Source organism: Syngnathus floridae, chromosome 1 (assembly GCF_059516105.1).
Source record: "Syngnathus floridae isolate MCC-2025c chromosome 1, RoL_Sflo_1.0, whole genome shotgun sequence".
Taxonomy (NCBI): domain Eukaryota; kingdom Metazoa; phylum Chordata; class Actinopteri; order Syngnathiformes; family Syngnathidae; genus Syngnathus; species Syngnathus floridae.
Genome location: NC_142413.1, coordinates 15,990,491 through 16,007,382, shown reverse-complemented (window position 1 = coordinate 16,007,382; position 16,892 = coordinate 15,990,491). Strand labels below are relative to the sequence as shown.

Sequence of the window (16,892 nt, the reverse complement as noted above, 5' to 3'; positions counted from 1 at the left end):
ATATACTTGAATGAAAATGGACCTGAAGTACATAATAGGAATATTTAAAGACTGAAAAGAACACATTATTTATCATTGTCAAGTTGTATATTGTAACAAACTGGGTTATGTGTGGTTATTGCTGTGTGTTGCTATCAAGGGCATGTGACACATGTCAAATTCTGTTACATTGAGTGCGCCTGTTTCCGAGTTCTCAAATGCAGCACTCTATTCTCAAATTGTGAAATGAGAGAGCGAGAGAGAGAGAGAGAGCATGCTATTATTACATCATTTTACAACATTACGTCAAACACACAGCAGCATGTGTGTGGTAAGCTATTAGACTAGGCTATTAGTGTGTGCTATCAGACACTACTCTCCCTATGCCAGAAATGGAACCACGTATCAGCCACAACGTGACTTTCTTTTCTGTCACAGCTGTCCTGCCATGGAAGGCAGGTTTGTGTTGCGTGAAGTGGTTTTGGTGAAATGGGCACTAACTTTCGCACACGCCACAGTGCTTCTATCTAAATCACGGATGACCCGGATTACCACTACACTGTCTGTGTGGCACAGACAGGCAGACAGTCAGCAGGACAAGTGGAAGACGATGCAGTTTCAAGAGTAAAACAAAAAATAAATAAACAATGTCAACTATTAAATTATTCATCATTGTACTTGGTCTTTGATTAATCTTGGCAGTCCGAGTAGCCAACATAGTGCATGGTGCAACCTGCAGTGAGTATTGGAGACCAGTCCAAGACGTAGTTCGCATCACCACCAACATCTCCTGCAGCCACTGCTGCCCCACCCTCTACAAATATGAGTTATTTGTCACTGAGTGTGAAGGGTCACCAGAGCGATCTGCAGTCATGTGTCATCACAGACAGATGCCAGTTTAACCGATGAGTCGCTCAGTGGGCTGGATTGGGTTGTCACCCTACACATCAGCCACGTATTAAACAGCGTCCCGCTGCTTAATGGCCAGATGGTGTATCTTGCATCACTCACGTTTCCAATTCTATATGAGTATAGTCTCACCGAGGTCCGGCCATTTGATTCTTACTGAGAGGTAACAGGCTCACTCTGTGTCTTTAAGGTGGTTCCAAACATTGTTGTTTCTAGGCTAGCCCATTGTGGGGTGTGCTCAAACATACCTAAATGGAATCCCGTGACACCTGAAATGTAAAACGTGTTTGGTTGAAATTTTATATTTTAATAGTAAAAATACATAGTGCCACACCTCAAAAATGTCCTTTCTCCCCCACCCACTATCTTGATTATACATAGTAATACTTTCTCCTAACCTTTCAGTAAAAACAAAGAGCCAGGGTCTGGCAGCCACTCCAGGACGTCGGGTTATGCCGGGCTTCGAGCTTACCCGTGAACACAATGAGGAAAAGCAGTACAGAAAATAGGTGGATGGAGTCTTGGTTATTGAACACTCCAATAGTGACCTTGAGGTGGATGTAGTCTTAGTTGTTGACTCGCGACCAGTTTATGCACTTCGGATAATTGTCCAAGTATTCTTAAAGACAAAACTGAGCCCCTACATCTTTCATTGTGTCCTGCATCAATGTATTCTTGCTCTCCAGACCAGTGCAAAAGCAGCTACCAAGTGGGCTTCGACAACTCACTGCGGGTCACATACGCCAATGGGATGGACACACACTACCAGACCGAGCCTCATATTCTGGCGGGAGCCGCCAACCCAACAGTGGCCAGGCGCAACATGAGCTTGCCAGGCGAGAGCGGGCAGAACCTGGTGGAGTGGCGCTACCGCAAAGAGCAAGCCAGAGGCAAGGTCATCGTGTTCGGACGCAAGCTAAGGGTATGTTTGCTCCAACCAGAGGTTAAGTCAAATTAGACTTAAGTCAACAATTTTAGGACCTGAAAGCTAAGACCAATTTTTATTGCACCTCAGCTTATGCTACAGAACTTGATGAATTGTTTACATTTTAAAAATCTGCATTTACACACTTAAAATAGTGTGCCTTTTGATTAGATTTTTTTTTTTATTATTTTGTGTAGTGCGCACAATCCAGGCAGCCCACCAATATAGTATGATGCTGAGTGCAGAGGCCAGCTCATGAAGCAAGTATCATGGAAAGGGCTCAGAAACTGTTGGATGCAAGTAGGGGTGCTCCAATCAGTTTTATTCTTCTGATTCCAAAATCCATCACATTAGTGAGATCTGACAATACCGATTCCAATACCCTTCACATGGATTAGCTATAAATGTTTTGATTTATTTTAAAGCTGCAATTAATTTATTGAATGTTATTTGATTGATCAGAGTCCAAATACAAAGTAATAATAATGTACATGCCATTAAAAAATAGAGCATTAATTCAAAATGTCAGTACTGACAATACACAGTAACTAATTTGCTCTGTAAGATCCCAGAAAATAGCCCAAAAATGTGATCATTGGTTTCGTAAATAAAAGCAGATATTTTCAAAATGTCTTATTTCGATTTAAACATGAAGAGAATCTATATTTTTTGTATGGAGGGCACGAGGAGAATCTATATTTTTTGTATGGAGGGCAATAGAAATTGAATAATTTCTGTTGTGACATCTTTAAGATTCTTTGTACTAAAGAGGAGCAAATTTTGAGAGGATGACAACCCTTTTGATCATACTTTCTGGCAGAGCTCTGACAGGGCGATGTCTGTTGTGATATATTTGCAACTACGTCATACCCTATAGCAAGTTCCCAGTGAGAGTGCAGAGGGCGGAAACCACTACAGAGAAAGGGTAGTCATTTAGTTTGATGAATTCAGTTATTTTGGGGGTTCTTTGTCTAGCCTTGTGACTGTCATGCTCATATGAGTGGTTGTATGATGTGAGCCTCCAAAACGATGTTCTGCAAAGTTTTTATTTTTAAAATTTATATTAAATTTGTCTTTTTGAACGTAAAGAATCTTTTTGGAGGATGTGTTGCTGGATGTAAACTTCACATCACTCTCAAATAGATGAGTTCCAGTCAACAGTTTGCACAGTATGAGGGAAGGAGGAAGGGATTATTACATGTGCATCATAACAGCAAAACGCCGTTTCACCATGTTTACTTTGAAAGCTGGGCTCCAATAATTGTTGCATCAGAACTATTCTGGCAAGTATAATTGATCCCAAAAGTTACTTGGATGAAGTAACGGAGTAAATGTAGAGCTTTACTCCCAGCTCTGCTCATGACTTACACATACGTGAGTTACTCCTAACACTGGAGTCTACACACATGTACATCAAATGTATGTCCAAATCCAACTCTACGGATTCTACTCTGGTCACTGTCACAGGTGAATGGACGCAACATCCTCTCCGTTGACTACGACCGCACCCTAAGGACAGAGAAGATTTACGACGACCACAGAAAGTTTCTGCTAAAGATCATATATGACACGGCTGGGCACCCCGTGCTGTGGGTGCCCAGCAGTAAGCTGCTGCCAGTCAACGTGAGTCGTACCAGCAGTGGGCAGATTAGCACTCTGCAGAGAGGTCCTACAACAGAGAAGCTAGGGTACGACACCCAGGGACGCTTGGTGTCTCGGGTGTTTGCTGATGGGAAGATATGGAGCTACACTTACCTAGAGCAGGTAAGTGAGAGAAGCTTATCATACGTATATACCAAGGCCTAATGTTTAAACACCTTTATCCGTGGTTCCACTTTGGTAGCAATAAAAAAAATTCAAAAACTTGCAGTCGCTGTGTTTTCAGGCATGGCTTCTTGATGAGTGACCCTAAAAAGGCCTTGTCAAGCCAAAATGGCAGAGTTGCTGTGTGTTTTCAGCAGAGCTTCTTAAGTCTTCTCAATGAGTCTACTCATGATAAACAGCCAAAGTACATGTTGCTCAGTGGAACTTAAGGCCTTGTAATAAGACAAAGCTCGGGAGTCAGTCATGAGGGATAGTGTGTCATAAAGCAAGGTTATCCCTAAAATAAGCCTCAGTAATTGCCCCGCTTCAATGCAAATGATTATTTTTACATAATCTTTCAAGCTGGATTGCATCTGCATAAACATCTGTATGTGCGCTTGCATAATCATTTCACCCAAAGTAGACAGCTTGTGTTTTCTGCAGGGTCAGCTAAGGCAGCCAAATGAAAATGTATCCTAAGCTCTGCTTTAAAGAGCTGTTTTATATCTACTATGTGGATACAGCTGCGGGGACAGTCGCGCTGGGCATCTTTTATTAATGAGCTGCGAAGTCTCTGCACACAGAATTTGTTTTAAGATCACAATATATTAGATGCCATGGTAACACGTATAAACTTATGTTTGATACATTGGCTGTCTAAAATAATACAAAGACAAATAGATTTTTACATTAGTGCAGACGAATCTTTTAAGTTTCCAACATATAAAATAAAGTATTACATTTTCCGCTGCAGATCGGTTCATACAAGTCCATAATTTTTACGGACCCCTCAGGGGGCCAAATAGATAAAACACCACAACAACAAATGCGAATCCACTGTGTATTTACCTTTACTAGCTGTACCAACACCATAACAATGTGGCAGACTTCATTACTGTGTGGTTATTGATAAAGCTTTTTAGATTCCTCACATCTGAAGCGACAGAGTTCGGAATGACGTTAGACATGGGACTGTACCTTGTCACTGGATGCTCTTTTTAAGTCACCCTCCTTGCCCACTAAATTAGCAGGAAGTGGAATTGGAATGTTTTTAGTTGTGGACTTTTAAATAAAAAGATAGCACTGCTTTATACATTTACACAATAAAAGTCTAATATAGTATGCAGTAATTACTGAACCTTTAAAGGGTGTAGCCTATTAAGTGATGTCAGGAGCTGGCGCGTGGTAGTCTGTAAGTATCTAGGCACGAGTTGTGGCTACAGCAGCTCCTTGCATTTTGTTTGTGTTTTAAACTGTTTAACCTAATCAATAAATGACTAAAAGTGCATCGCAATTACGGCTGTATTTTCCCACAAGCAAGGGCATTATGGTACTTTAATTGCTCAATTTTTATTTTACTTCAGTCAATATGCGGCATGTCTGAAGGCCACACCTCGAATTTTGCCACACATAACGGCCCATAAAGTGAAAAACGTGTTAGTTAGGGCACTCTTCACTTAAAGTAAAATTGGCATTTTTGATAGATTTAAAGTAAACAGGAGAGCAATCAGTCACTTTTTAATTTTTTTTTTATTGACAATCAAAAGTAGGGAAAAAACTAACAACACAAATCGATTTGCTCTTTTTCATTCTGCAGTCCATGGTCCTTCTACTCCACAGTCAGCGTCAATACATCTTCGACTTTGACTCACTGGACCGCCTATCGGGCATCACCATGCCAAGCGTGGCCCGCTACACCATGCAGACAGTGCGCTCGGTGGGCTACTACCGCAACCTCTACCACCCTCCAGAGAGCAACGCCTCGGTGGCTGTGGACTACAGCGAGGACGGCCTCCTGCTAAGGGTGTCTCACTTTGGCACCGGCCGACGTGTGCTGTACCGCTACCGGCGTCAGAACAAGCTGTCGGAAATCCTTTATGACAGCACGCGGGTCAGCTTCACCTATGATGAAACTGCGGGCGTCCTGAAGACAGTCAACCTGCAGAGCGATGGCTTCATATGCTCCATCCGTTACCGGCAGGTGGGACCCTTAGTAGACCGGCAGATCTTTCGCTTCAGTGAGGATGGCATGGTCAATGCTCGCTTTGACTACACCTACGACAACAGCCTGCGTGTCACCAGCGTACAGGGAGTTATCAACGAGACGCCTCTGCCCATCGACCTCTACCAGTTCGACGACATATCCGGCAAGGTGGAGCAGTTTGGCAAGTTCGGTGTCATTTACTACGACATCAACCAGATTATCTCCACGGCAGTGATGACTTACACCAAGCACTTCGACGCCCACGGGCGCATAAAGGAGATCCAGTATGAGATTTTCCGCTCTCTCATGTATTGGATCACATTCCAGTACGACGACGCAGGCCGTGTCACACGACGTGAGATCAAGATCGGACCGTTCGCTAACACCACCAAGTATGGCTACGAGTACGATGTGGATGGCCAGCTGCAGACTGTCTACCTGAATGAGAAGGTTACCTGGCGCTACACGTATGACCTCAATGGGAACCTGCACCTTCTCAATGCTGGGAACAGCGCAAGACTCCTCCCTTTACGCTATGACCTCAGGGACCGCATCACCCGTCTTGGAGACATCCAGTACCGCATGGATGAAGATGGTTTCCTCCGCCAGAGGGGTGCCGAAATCTTCGAGTACAACTCTAAAGGACTCCTGGTCCGGGTGTACAGCAAAAGCAGCGGGTGGACTATTCAGTACCGCTACGATGGGCTCAGTCGAAGGGTGTCCTCCAAGACCAGCCTGGGCCAGCATTTGCAGTACTTTTATGCCGATTTAAGCTACCCAGCCCGGATTACCCACGTGTACAACCACTCCAGCTCAGAGATCACCTCACTGTACTATGACCTGCAAGGACACCTGTTTGCCATGGAGATCAGCAGCGGCGAGGAGTTCTACATCGCCTGCGACAACACCGGAACCCCTCTTGCTGTCTTCACCAGCAACGGCCTTCTGGTCAAACAGCTGCAGTACACGGCCTACGGCGAAGTCTACTTCGACTCCAACCCAGATTTTCAGATGGTGCTTGGCTTCCATGGGGGTCTATACGACCCACTCACCAAGCTTCTACACTTTGGGGAACGGGACTACGACATTATGTCCGGCAGGTGGACCGTGCCAGATGTTTCCACCCTGAGGGATGTCGGCAAGGAGCCGGCGCCTTTTAACCTTTACATGTTCCGAAATAACAACCCCATTAGCAAAGTCCACGAAGTGAGAGAATATGTCGCAGGTGAGATTTTGGTGCAGTCAAAGAAGCTGTTACGAGATGATTATGGTTGTGCCTAATGGTTACTCTGACTGCACTTCTATTTTGTTGTCTGAAAAATGTCAAGAAATAATGGGGAAAATTACTACCTGTCTTAGCCTTCTCAGTAGAATTCTTTGAAAGATGAGAAGATTCTGTCTTATTATTTTTTTTATTTTTCTTCATTTTATATTTTATCTTTTGTTGCACAGACGTGAACAGTTGGCTGGTGACTTTTGGCTTTCACCTGCACAACACCATTCCCGGATTTCCTGTGCCCAAGTTCGACCTGAGCATGCCGTCGTATGAGCTGAGGAAAAGTCAACTGTGGGACGATTTGCCGGTGGGTCCAGTTTAAATTTGTTAAAGGCAATTATTATCAAAGGCAGACGAAAAAATTGTAGAATGTCGTTTTTATTTTTATGAAAGTCTGTGGTAATAGTCAATTATTTTTTAAAACTTACTGAGAGCCTCTACACCAGTGGTTCTCAGACATCAGGCTGCAACCCACTTTGGACAAGGACTTGGCAGTCTGCACATATGAAAAAAGAAAAATATTACTGTATAATTTTACTGTTTATTTATCCGAGGCTGAAAAATATTTTATTTTAAAGTGACTTGATTCTCCCTGTTACATTAGTCTACAAGTGACATTTGACGCATGTCAATTTGCTTGTTATCTTGGTTGTATAATACTACTATTAAACCCCAATAACCTACCAGAATTAGTGAAAAATACAGATGTATTTGGAAAGTTTCTTTGCAACAGGAAAAAGGCCCAGTGAGGATTCAACCCAAAGGCATATGTCCAAGATGAAAAAAAAGGGAGCATTTCATATATAATATGTGGAAACCTATACTTTATTGCGACAGGTGATTCCCACATTCAAAATATGCTCTGCACAGTATGCGTCAAGCTGTTCTCCAATGAGTAAAAAGCCTTCAAAACTGATTCGTCAACAAATGTTAAGTGCCTTGAGAACGTCATACTTGCTTAGGCAAAAAATAAATTTATGTTTATTCCCATTGCGACTTGTAAAGGCTATGCAAAAAAAAGTTTCGGGATCACTGTTATACACTGCAGGCAACATTATGGTCCTCTGATAGCCTATCTTGGGTTAGAAAATGACTGCTTCAATTACATAATCGAGAGACTTTTCGTAGAAAATTATATATTTCGATAAACGTTTTTTTTTTCTCAACTTCATGCTCTTGACAAATATACATTTTTCCTTCTGGTGTCACGTTTCATAGGAGTCCAGACTGAAGCGATAAAACTTTATTTTCTTACTTTTCACAAGTGTATTATGAAGCTGCTTTTAGGCATTTCTAAAAGATTAGAATTTGAATTGGGTCTTATTTGCATAATAATGCAAATGGTGTAGTTTCAACGGTTGAATACTTCTTCTCACTGGTGTCTGGCATTGTAACATGCAGTGTGTTTTGTTAAAAAATTATCTTTTTTTTAGTGTTAGGTTACTTGGGTAAGATTCTAGGAAGTGTTCAGGGGGGGTGTTGTTTTCATTTTGCAGCAAAATTAAAAAGCCTACAGCTCACTGCATTCCTCAATGTCTGTCATTTTCCATCGCAGAGTTATAATTTTTTCAAGAAGTTGATTTTTTTTTTTTTAAACCAAAAAATTGTGTGCATTTTGCTGCAGAGTTAAAAAGCCTCGAGCTCACTACATTCCTCAATGTCAGTCATTTTCCATTGCGGATTTTTTCAAGAAGCTTGATTTATTTTATTTTTTTGCCAAAAAATGTAACAGTGAAAGCAAGAGAAAAAAGTTGTAGTCCTTCTTGCCATGATAATAAAATGTTTCTTTTGAATAAATTTTTACCTGAAGGAAAATTATAATTTACATAAAAAAATAACATCTGAATTTAAATGAAAATGCGCTTAATAATTTTGTACTTTGATTTTTATTTGTCCAGTTCTATTTCTCTCGTAAAGTATTTGTTGGAAACCCAGTCACTTCTTTATCGAGTTGTTGTTGTTTGTTTGTTTATTATTATTATTATTATTATTATTATTATTATTATTATTATTATTATCATTATTATTACAAAAAGACAAGGAGAATCATGTGAGAAATAAGCTTAATTTTACTATTTATATTGTAAGAAAGAAAGTTTTTTTCAAGACATACTGTTACTAAAAAAGTGATTTTTTGTCATCTAGAAAACTCAAACTCTGGAAAAGTCCAACTCTAAAGTGAATCTTTTCTTTTTCATCTTGTATTTTCGAGAAAAAATACCTTTCTACTTTTTTTTAAAATTATGAGCTTTATTTTTGGGGGAAGATCAGCTATTTTAAAACACTTTTTGAGAAATGTCATTTTTGGAAATGTCATTTTCTTAAAAGTCTTTCTTAAAAAGACATAAGGACATTTTATCATATTTCTCAGAGAAAAGAAGTCAATTCCCTAAGTGTATTCCAAAACAAAACAAGAAAAGAGAAAAAATGGGGCAAAGTGTTTTTAAAATGCATATTATCATTTTGTTTGCGCTGTCCTTTGCAGTCCATCTCTGGAGTGCAGCGCGAAGTCACCCGCCAGGCTGACTCACTTCTGTCCTTTGAGCGTCTGCCTGAGGTTCACCTGCGGCGAGGCCGTCGTGGCGAGAAACCTTGGCTGTGGTTCTCTGCAGCAGCGTCCCCAGTTGGGCGCGCCGTCATGTTTGCCATCTACAAGGGCAGCGTGCATGCGCACACTCTCAACATGGCGGGCGAAGACTGCATCAAGGTGGCAGGCATCCTCAACAATGCTTTCTACCTGGAAGAGCTCCACTTCACCGTGGAGGGCCGGGATACGCACCACTTCGTCAAGCCAGGACTACCCGACGCCGACCTGGCCGCCTTGCACCTGACCAGCGGCCACAAGACTCTGGAGAATGGCGTCAATGTAAGTGTGTCACAGTCCACTACTGTCATGGACGGGCGAACGCGCCGCTTTGCCGATGTAGAAGTGCGTGCCGGAGCCCTGGTGCTGCACGTGCGCTACGGCGCCACCGTGGACGAGGAGAAGGCCCGTGTGGCTGAACTGGCTCGCCAGCGTGCCTTGGCAGGTGCCTGGGCGCGGGAGCAAAGGCGGCTGCGTGACGGCGAAGAGGGCGGTCGGCCATGGACAGAGGGTGAGAAGCGGCAGCTGCTGAGCAGCGGCAAGGTCCTCGGCTACGACGGCTACTACGCCCTCTCCGCGGAGCAGTACCCCGAGTTGGCAGACAGCGCAGACAACATCCATTTCCTAAGGCAAAACGAAATCGGGAAGAGGTAACAGAACGTTAGTTGTAACTGTTCGTGTTTCACACAACTCACAAAAATTTAGGGATATTTAAATTTTAGCTGAAAAAATTTTGGGATAGACTTAAAATCTACCAGTCAACCCCTGTTTATCTCGAGCCATGTATTCCATAGTCATATGCAAAAGTTTGGGCACCCCTGATCATTATCATGATTTTCCTTTATAAATCATTGGTTGTTCAGATCAGCAATTTCAGTTAAATATATCATGTAGCAGACAAACATAGTGATATTTGAGAAGTGAAATGAAGTTTAGGGGATTTACGGAAACTGTGCAATCATTACTTGAACAAAAGTTGGCAGGTGCTTAAATTTGGGCACCCCAACAGAAAAATCCTCCTTCTGCAACAATAACAGCCTCTAAACGCTTCCTATAGCTTCCAATGAGAGTCTGGATTCTGGTTGAAGGTATTTTGACCATTCTTCTTTACAAAACATCTCCAGTTACAGGTATTTAAGGTAGCCAGTTGCAAGTTGTTCTCCTCTTTGCATCTTCACTGAAGAGTGGCAACATGGGAGCGTCAAAACAACTGACAAATGACCTGAAAACAAAGATTGTTAAACGTTGTCGTTTAGGGGAAGGATACAAAAAGTAACTCCGAGATTTCAGCTGTCAGTTTGCTGATGTGTTTGCCAATTTTGTCAAGAAGAATCCAGACTCTCATTGGAAGCTATAGGAAGTGTTTAGAGGCTGTTATTTCTGCAAACGGAGGATCTACTAAATATTGATGTTGTTTTTCTGTTGGGGTGCCCAAAATTATACACCTGCCTACTTTTGTTTAGGTAATGATTGCACACTTTCTTTAAATCATATGAACTTTATTTCACTTCTCAAATATCACTGTTTTTGTCTGCTATATGTTATATTTAACTGAAATTGTTGATCTGAACAACCAATGATTTCTAAAGGAAAAAATTGAAAATGATCAGGGGTGCCCAAACATTTGCATGCGACTGTGTGTGTGTGCGTGCGTGCGTGTGTGTGCGTGCGTGTGTGTGTGTGTGTGTGTGTGTGTGTGTGTGTGTGTGTGTGTGTGTGTGTGTGTGTGTGTGTGTGTGTGTGTGTATGTATGTATGTATGTATGTGTATATATATATATACATATATATATATATACTATATATTATCAGACCAATCATCAGGCTCCTGCAAAATGTGAGGATGAACTGATCATTTGAATCAGGCGTGTTTAACAAGGGAAACTTGTAAAACATATAGGATTGCAACCCCCGAGGACTGGAGTTTGACACCTCTGATATCGAGGTATATAGTGCATCGTGTTTGTCATTTTCTAGCGCTAATTGGTTAAGTCGAGTGAGTATGGGTTATCCTGAAAAGTAGTAAGCATCAAGGGTTACCAAAAAAAGAAACATCATATGGTGCATTGTGCTGATCCAGAAAAGAAAAAAAAAGATTTTCACACATCCCAACGTCCCTAACTTTTTGTGAGTAGGTGTATGTTGCCGAGTTTTGCAAACAATCAAATGATATAATATAAAATGAAATTAAAAATAATATAGAAAAGAAAAGATGAACGCAATGCTGTGCATTGTGAGTCGGTAGGGGGACTATTTATGTCACTGAGCCTTAACACGGGCGATTACAGGTCACATCCTCTGTAGCACAAAAAGCCTTCTGGACTCTCAAGTGGAGCAATGCTGAAGGGAGAACGAGCTTATTTTTTAGGGCCCGAGCACCAGGTGGTGGTGCGTAGGCCCTCTCAGAATTGCTCTTTAGTTGTTATTGAATGAATGACTCTATGATTGAATGAACGGATAACTTTTTAGGTTGAGATCCAAAAAAAACATACCTGATAACTCCTATTATGGCAAATTCTGGTGAAAATCCCAACACTGCACTCACTCACTGGAGCCCCCTGGAAAATTGGGGGGATCAGCCCCAGACAACAATTTTACACACATGAAATTTGGTGGACGTTCTAAATTATAAGGTGTTCTATGCCCAATGACCCATGGCCAAAATTAATCGGAAGTCAGCCATTTTGGGCAAAGATGATCTATTTGAGGATTCTCAAAACGCTTGGGGAAAAAAAGGACAATATGCACTAAAGGTCACAAGGACCAAAATCATGATTAAAAAGCAACTTGACCATTCTGGTTTGAATCAGATATTTGGGGCAAATTCCAGACTTTATACTAAAAGAACTGCACTGCACCGATTTTACTAATCAACACAAAATTATGTGGCTACATCCACCATAATGGTATGCACGCAAATGTCTCAAGGACCCTTGGCCAGAATTTAACAGATAATCGCCAATTTGAGGTGTTATACTCTGTATTCAGCTCAAATGAGCCCCATTTGGAAGCCGATAGCCTAGCAGATGGGCGATGCTAAATTGTGACGCTTTTTTTGCCTGTGGTGTGAGCTTGCGCCTTTAATGATGTTTTACTTTAATTTTCCTTGTTGTTAGTTTTCACAACATCCGGCTTCACTGCAGTTATTGTACGACCAGGAAATGTTTACATTGTGTGCACTCGTGCTAGGGGAAGGGGCACATTATGACATAAATCAGCAAAGCAAATGTTTGTTTTGAAAAAAAAATGTATATGAAATTTAGCACTTGTAAACTTCAACATGTGTTTGATGCTTTGGGGAAAAATGTTTCCATGTTTAAATAGAAAATGTTCATTGTGTGTGAGGTGAAAAAGAGACGCGATTGGACTCCTTGGGCACCCTACGGGAGCCCGCTTTTTGTAAATGATGAAGCTATCAGTAATTTATGTTTGTGTTTATACATAACTAATAAAGTACAGATGGATTTTGGACAGTTTATTTGCATATTGCTCCACATACAACCTGTTTACATTTGTTTGACATTCCCACAAATGTGGAATAAAATGGGAAAGTGGCTTCATTTCATGGAGCTGTCCTCAATCCTCAATATAATCCATCCATCCATCCATTATCTGTACTGCTTTGTCCCCACGGGGGTCGCGGGCGTGCTGGAGCCTATCCCAGCAGTCATCGGGCAGTAGGCGGGGGACACCCTGAACTGGTTGCCAGCCAATCGCAGGGCACACAGAGACGAACAACCATCCACACTCGCACTCACACCTAGGGGCAATTTGGATTGCTCAATGGGCCTACCAAGCATGTTTTTGGGATGTGGGAGGAGACCAGTGTGCCTGGAGAAAACCCACGCGGGCACAGGAAGAACATGCAAACTCCACACAGGGAGGGTCGGAGGTAGAATCGAACCCGCACCCTCCTAACTGTGAGGCGGGCGTGCTAATCAGTGTGCCACGAGCCGCCCCAGTACATCCGATTTTTCCAGAAATTATTGTGAATATAAAGACATTATTTAGTTTTAAGAGGAAAAAAAGCAAATCAAGAAACGGGATGGATGGACTTTCACGTATAATTGCTCAAAAAGGGCTATTTTTTTCCCCCTCGTGCGCCTCAACATCAAGCCTTTCAAAGTGAACATGTACTGACTTGATATAAAGAAGACTGACACACTTCTCTTTCATATCACACTTCAAAGAACATTTCTAACAGAACAGTCGTCAGTTTTTCATCCTTTTCAAAACGCTTTTTAACTTTGCACACCTGCTGCCTCTTTGTCTTAGTCTTACTGTATTTCATTGCATGGAAGTAAACCAAGGTATTTCCAACCCCCCCATCGTCCCTTCAGTTCTATGCCCCTCTGGTACCCTCTAAAGGCTCAAAGAATCATTACAGTCACTCACTTTTGACTCAGTCAACAACTGCAATGGTATTATTTTTTTTCCTGATGCCGTCACAGCAGGGTAGTAGTGATAAGGAGAAATATACCTACGTACATACACGTGAAATTAGATACCAAATACACATCCTGTAGATACAAAAACGATGTGGCCTCAATAAACTTACATAAAACACATTTACCTATTTAACTACCAACTTACATATACAGGATACAATCACATAAAGGTACTTGTAGAACATAGACGAACAAACTGTATACCATGTAGATACAGTTAAGGGTTTTACGGTAATCTTTGCGCATGGAACAAATGTACCAGTATTATGTTTTCAAAGTCAAACAACTTGAAAGTCAACTGAGAGTCAAAAATGATCCACATCAGAGGTCCCTCCACCATACTGCACTTCGACTTGACTAGTGAACTTTAATCGCTTTGCATATTGCAGCGGGTTGATTGGCAAGTAGTCAGAGACCCCCCCCTGGCTCCCCTCCCAGCCCCTTCAGGTTAAATGAGAAGGCATCAAAGAGAATGACTAAGCCAGAGTTCCAGATGCAGCCTCACGCTGAGACCACAGCGGCGCAGCGGGGGCGTTGGACCGCCGGGACCGCCAGGCCTTGGCCGAAACAGACGCAACTTCAAAGGCCGCGCAACATCACAAGAGCCTCCCTACACATCGTATCTCACCCCAGCACGGGTTACATACTGTACGTCGTCCCTACATGTGCATGGATGATAACCAGGTAAATTGAGTGGGAAAGTGCAATCACGCTGAGCTGATGACCTGATGATGAAGAACACAAAAGCTCATTCGTGAAGCCAATAAATGAAAAAAAGAGCAGAAATAAACTACAGAAGCCAAACAACCCTATGAACGTACATGCATTGCTACATACGAACATTTAAACTTAAATCCATGAACATTGATTTTTGTTTACATTTTTCAATTTCCCATCCACACAATCTTTGTGTTTTTGCTTCAAAGCTTCAGCGCAGCTTTTGATGGCATATAACGGAAAGGGGTTGTTGCGTTTTGTTCAAGACGTCCGTTGTACAGCAAGGAAAACAAAGATGTGGAATAATAGTTGGTTCTTTATTTGCAAGATCTTGGGTTGTCTCACAGCAGTCAGTAAGTACACAATACACTTCAGCAGGTGAAAACAACAACGTCAGACTCCAGATCAGGTTTTATACTCTCCGCGAGCAGGAATGCGGAACGGAAGAAAAGGGAGGGGAAAAGAAGGAAAACATATCCTCATAAGAATGTCTCGTTATCTACTACCGTAATTTCCGGACTATAAGTCGCGTTTTTTTTCATAGTTTGGGTGGGGCGGCGACTTATACTCAGGAGCGACTTATATGGTTTTTTTTTCACAAATTTTTACTTGATCATTAAGACATCACTTAAAAGTATAGTTGACCACTTCCCATGTTATTTTTAGTATAGTTGATCACTTAACATGCTTTTATATCTTTATCTTGAACATATTAAAAACATAAAAAATAGAGAAAACATCAAATAAAGCAATTAACACTTTAAAGCACCATATCCAAGTCCACTGTCTGTTTGCTCCTCTTATATTTATTATTATTATTTATTATTATTTGTTTATTTATCATTTATTCAACACTCTTATTTATTCATTGTTTATGCCTTCTTGGGTTTTTTTGTGTTGCTTGTATGCATATGTGTGCTATCTCACCGAGGGATAGTGGGAACGTAATTTCAATCTCTTTGTGTGTCTTGGTATATGAAAAAAAAATTGACAATAAAGCAGACTTTGTCTTTGATAAAACAACCAAATAAACAAAACAAAAAACTACATCTGAAAAAATATATATTTTCAGACAAAACTGGATGAGGGCGCTTTAAATTTCACCGTTGGCCGTGACTCATCAACTGGGTGGGTTTAAGAAAAATGGCACCAAAAAGAAAGTCATATTTTGCAAGTTACAAACTTCAAGTTGTAAAATATGCAGCTGAAAACAGTAATCGAGCAGCAGAAAGAAAGTTTGGAGAACCGTGATGTACCAATGGATTACTATTTCAAGTGACGTCAGTGGCACCGCGCGGCGCGACCCACGTAAGGACTACCGGCATCGTCAGCGGTGATCATTTCTAAGTGACACGGAGGACAAAAAGTTTAAAGGAATTAAGGATTTGGAGTGACATAGAAGGTTTGAAAAACTATTATGGCTTTTACGCACGCCCGGTCCTACTCTACTGAGTCGGGGGCCGGCGCTCGGCCGAGTGGCTGTCCGCGAACGGTGCATGGGGCTCGGACATGGCCATTACGCACGCCCGGTCCGCTGCCATGGAGCTCTCGTGTCTGGAAGTCCACGCCGCCACACGCTTGGAAGTTTGTTTTGTGGAATAAAGAGCCGTTTACCAAACCCACGTCTATCCTTGTACTTTGTTAACGCTACAATATAGTTATATACTAGATCTGTGGAATAAAGACGAGGCTGACGTCAGGGCGCACGCGCGGCGATGTTGACAAAAGACGAGGAATTTGATCGATGGATTTAATGGATTTAAAGTGCACGGATGGTTTGATAATATTATTGCTTATATTATAGTTATTTGAAATATAGTTTATCATTATATGAGCCTGTGGAATATTTTGAAGTGCCCTCAGCCGCGCGCAGCCATTGTTGACAAAGAACGATCGATGGATTTAATGAATTGGAGTGACACCACTGGTTTTATAAACATGTTATTCATGTAATAGTTGTCCTTAATCACTCTATATGTTACATCAGGCCCGTTCTCAGCTCTTTGTTCGTGTTTGTCACGTTAGCATACCTATCGTTTAGCCTGTTGTTGCTATCGTTTAGTCTGTTGTTGCACGTTCATGACTGTTTTTGGTGTGGGATTTTGTCGAATAAATTGCCCCCCAAAATGCGACTTATACTCCGGAACGACTTATATATGTTTTTTTTTCACTTTTTGGGGCATTTTATTGCTGGTGCGACTTATACTCCGGAGCGACTTATAGTCCGGAAAATACGGTAAATGTTTTGTATCAATGTGTCATGACGTT

At 41.6% G+C, this 16,892-nt stretch overlaps 1 protein-coding gene across 7 annotated transcripts in view; it reads left to right on the top strand.

Annotated features, from left to right (window-relative positions):
* LOC148404303 (teneurin-3) overlaps nt 1-10,363 on the top strand; it is a 195,334-nt gene extending 184,971 nt beyond the window's left edge. For all 7 annotated transcript variants that reach the window (XM_088378495.1, XM_088378486.1, XM_088378479.1 and 4 more), the window contains 5 exons: nt 1,575-1,810; nt 3,281-3,577; nt 5,214-6,825; nt 7,053-7,183; nt 9,362-10,363. In XM_088378495.1, coding sequence (XP_088234621.1) covers nt 1,575-1,810; nt 3,281-3,577; nt 5,214-6,825; nt 7,053-7,183; nt 9,362-10,114 — 3,029 coding nt within the window. In that variant the 3' untranslated portion in view covers nt 10,115-10,363. The remainder of the gene's footprint in view (nt 1-1,574; nt 1,811-3,280; nt 3,578-5,213; nt 6,826-7,052; nt 7,184-9,361) is intronic.
* The last annotated feature ends 6,529 nt before the right edge of the window (nt 10,364-16,892 follow it).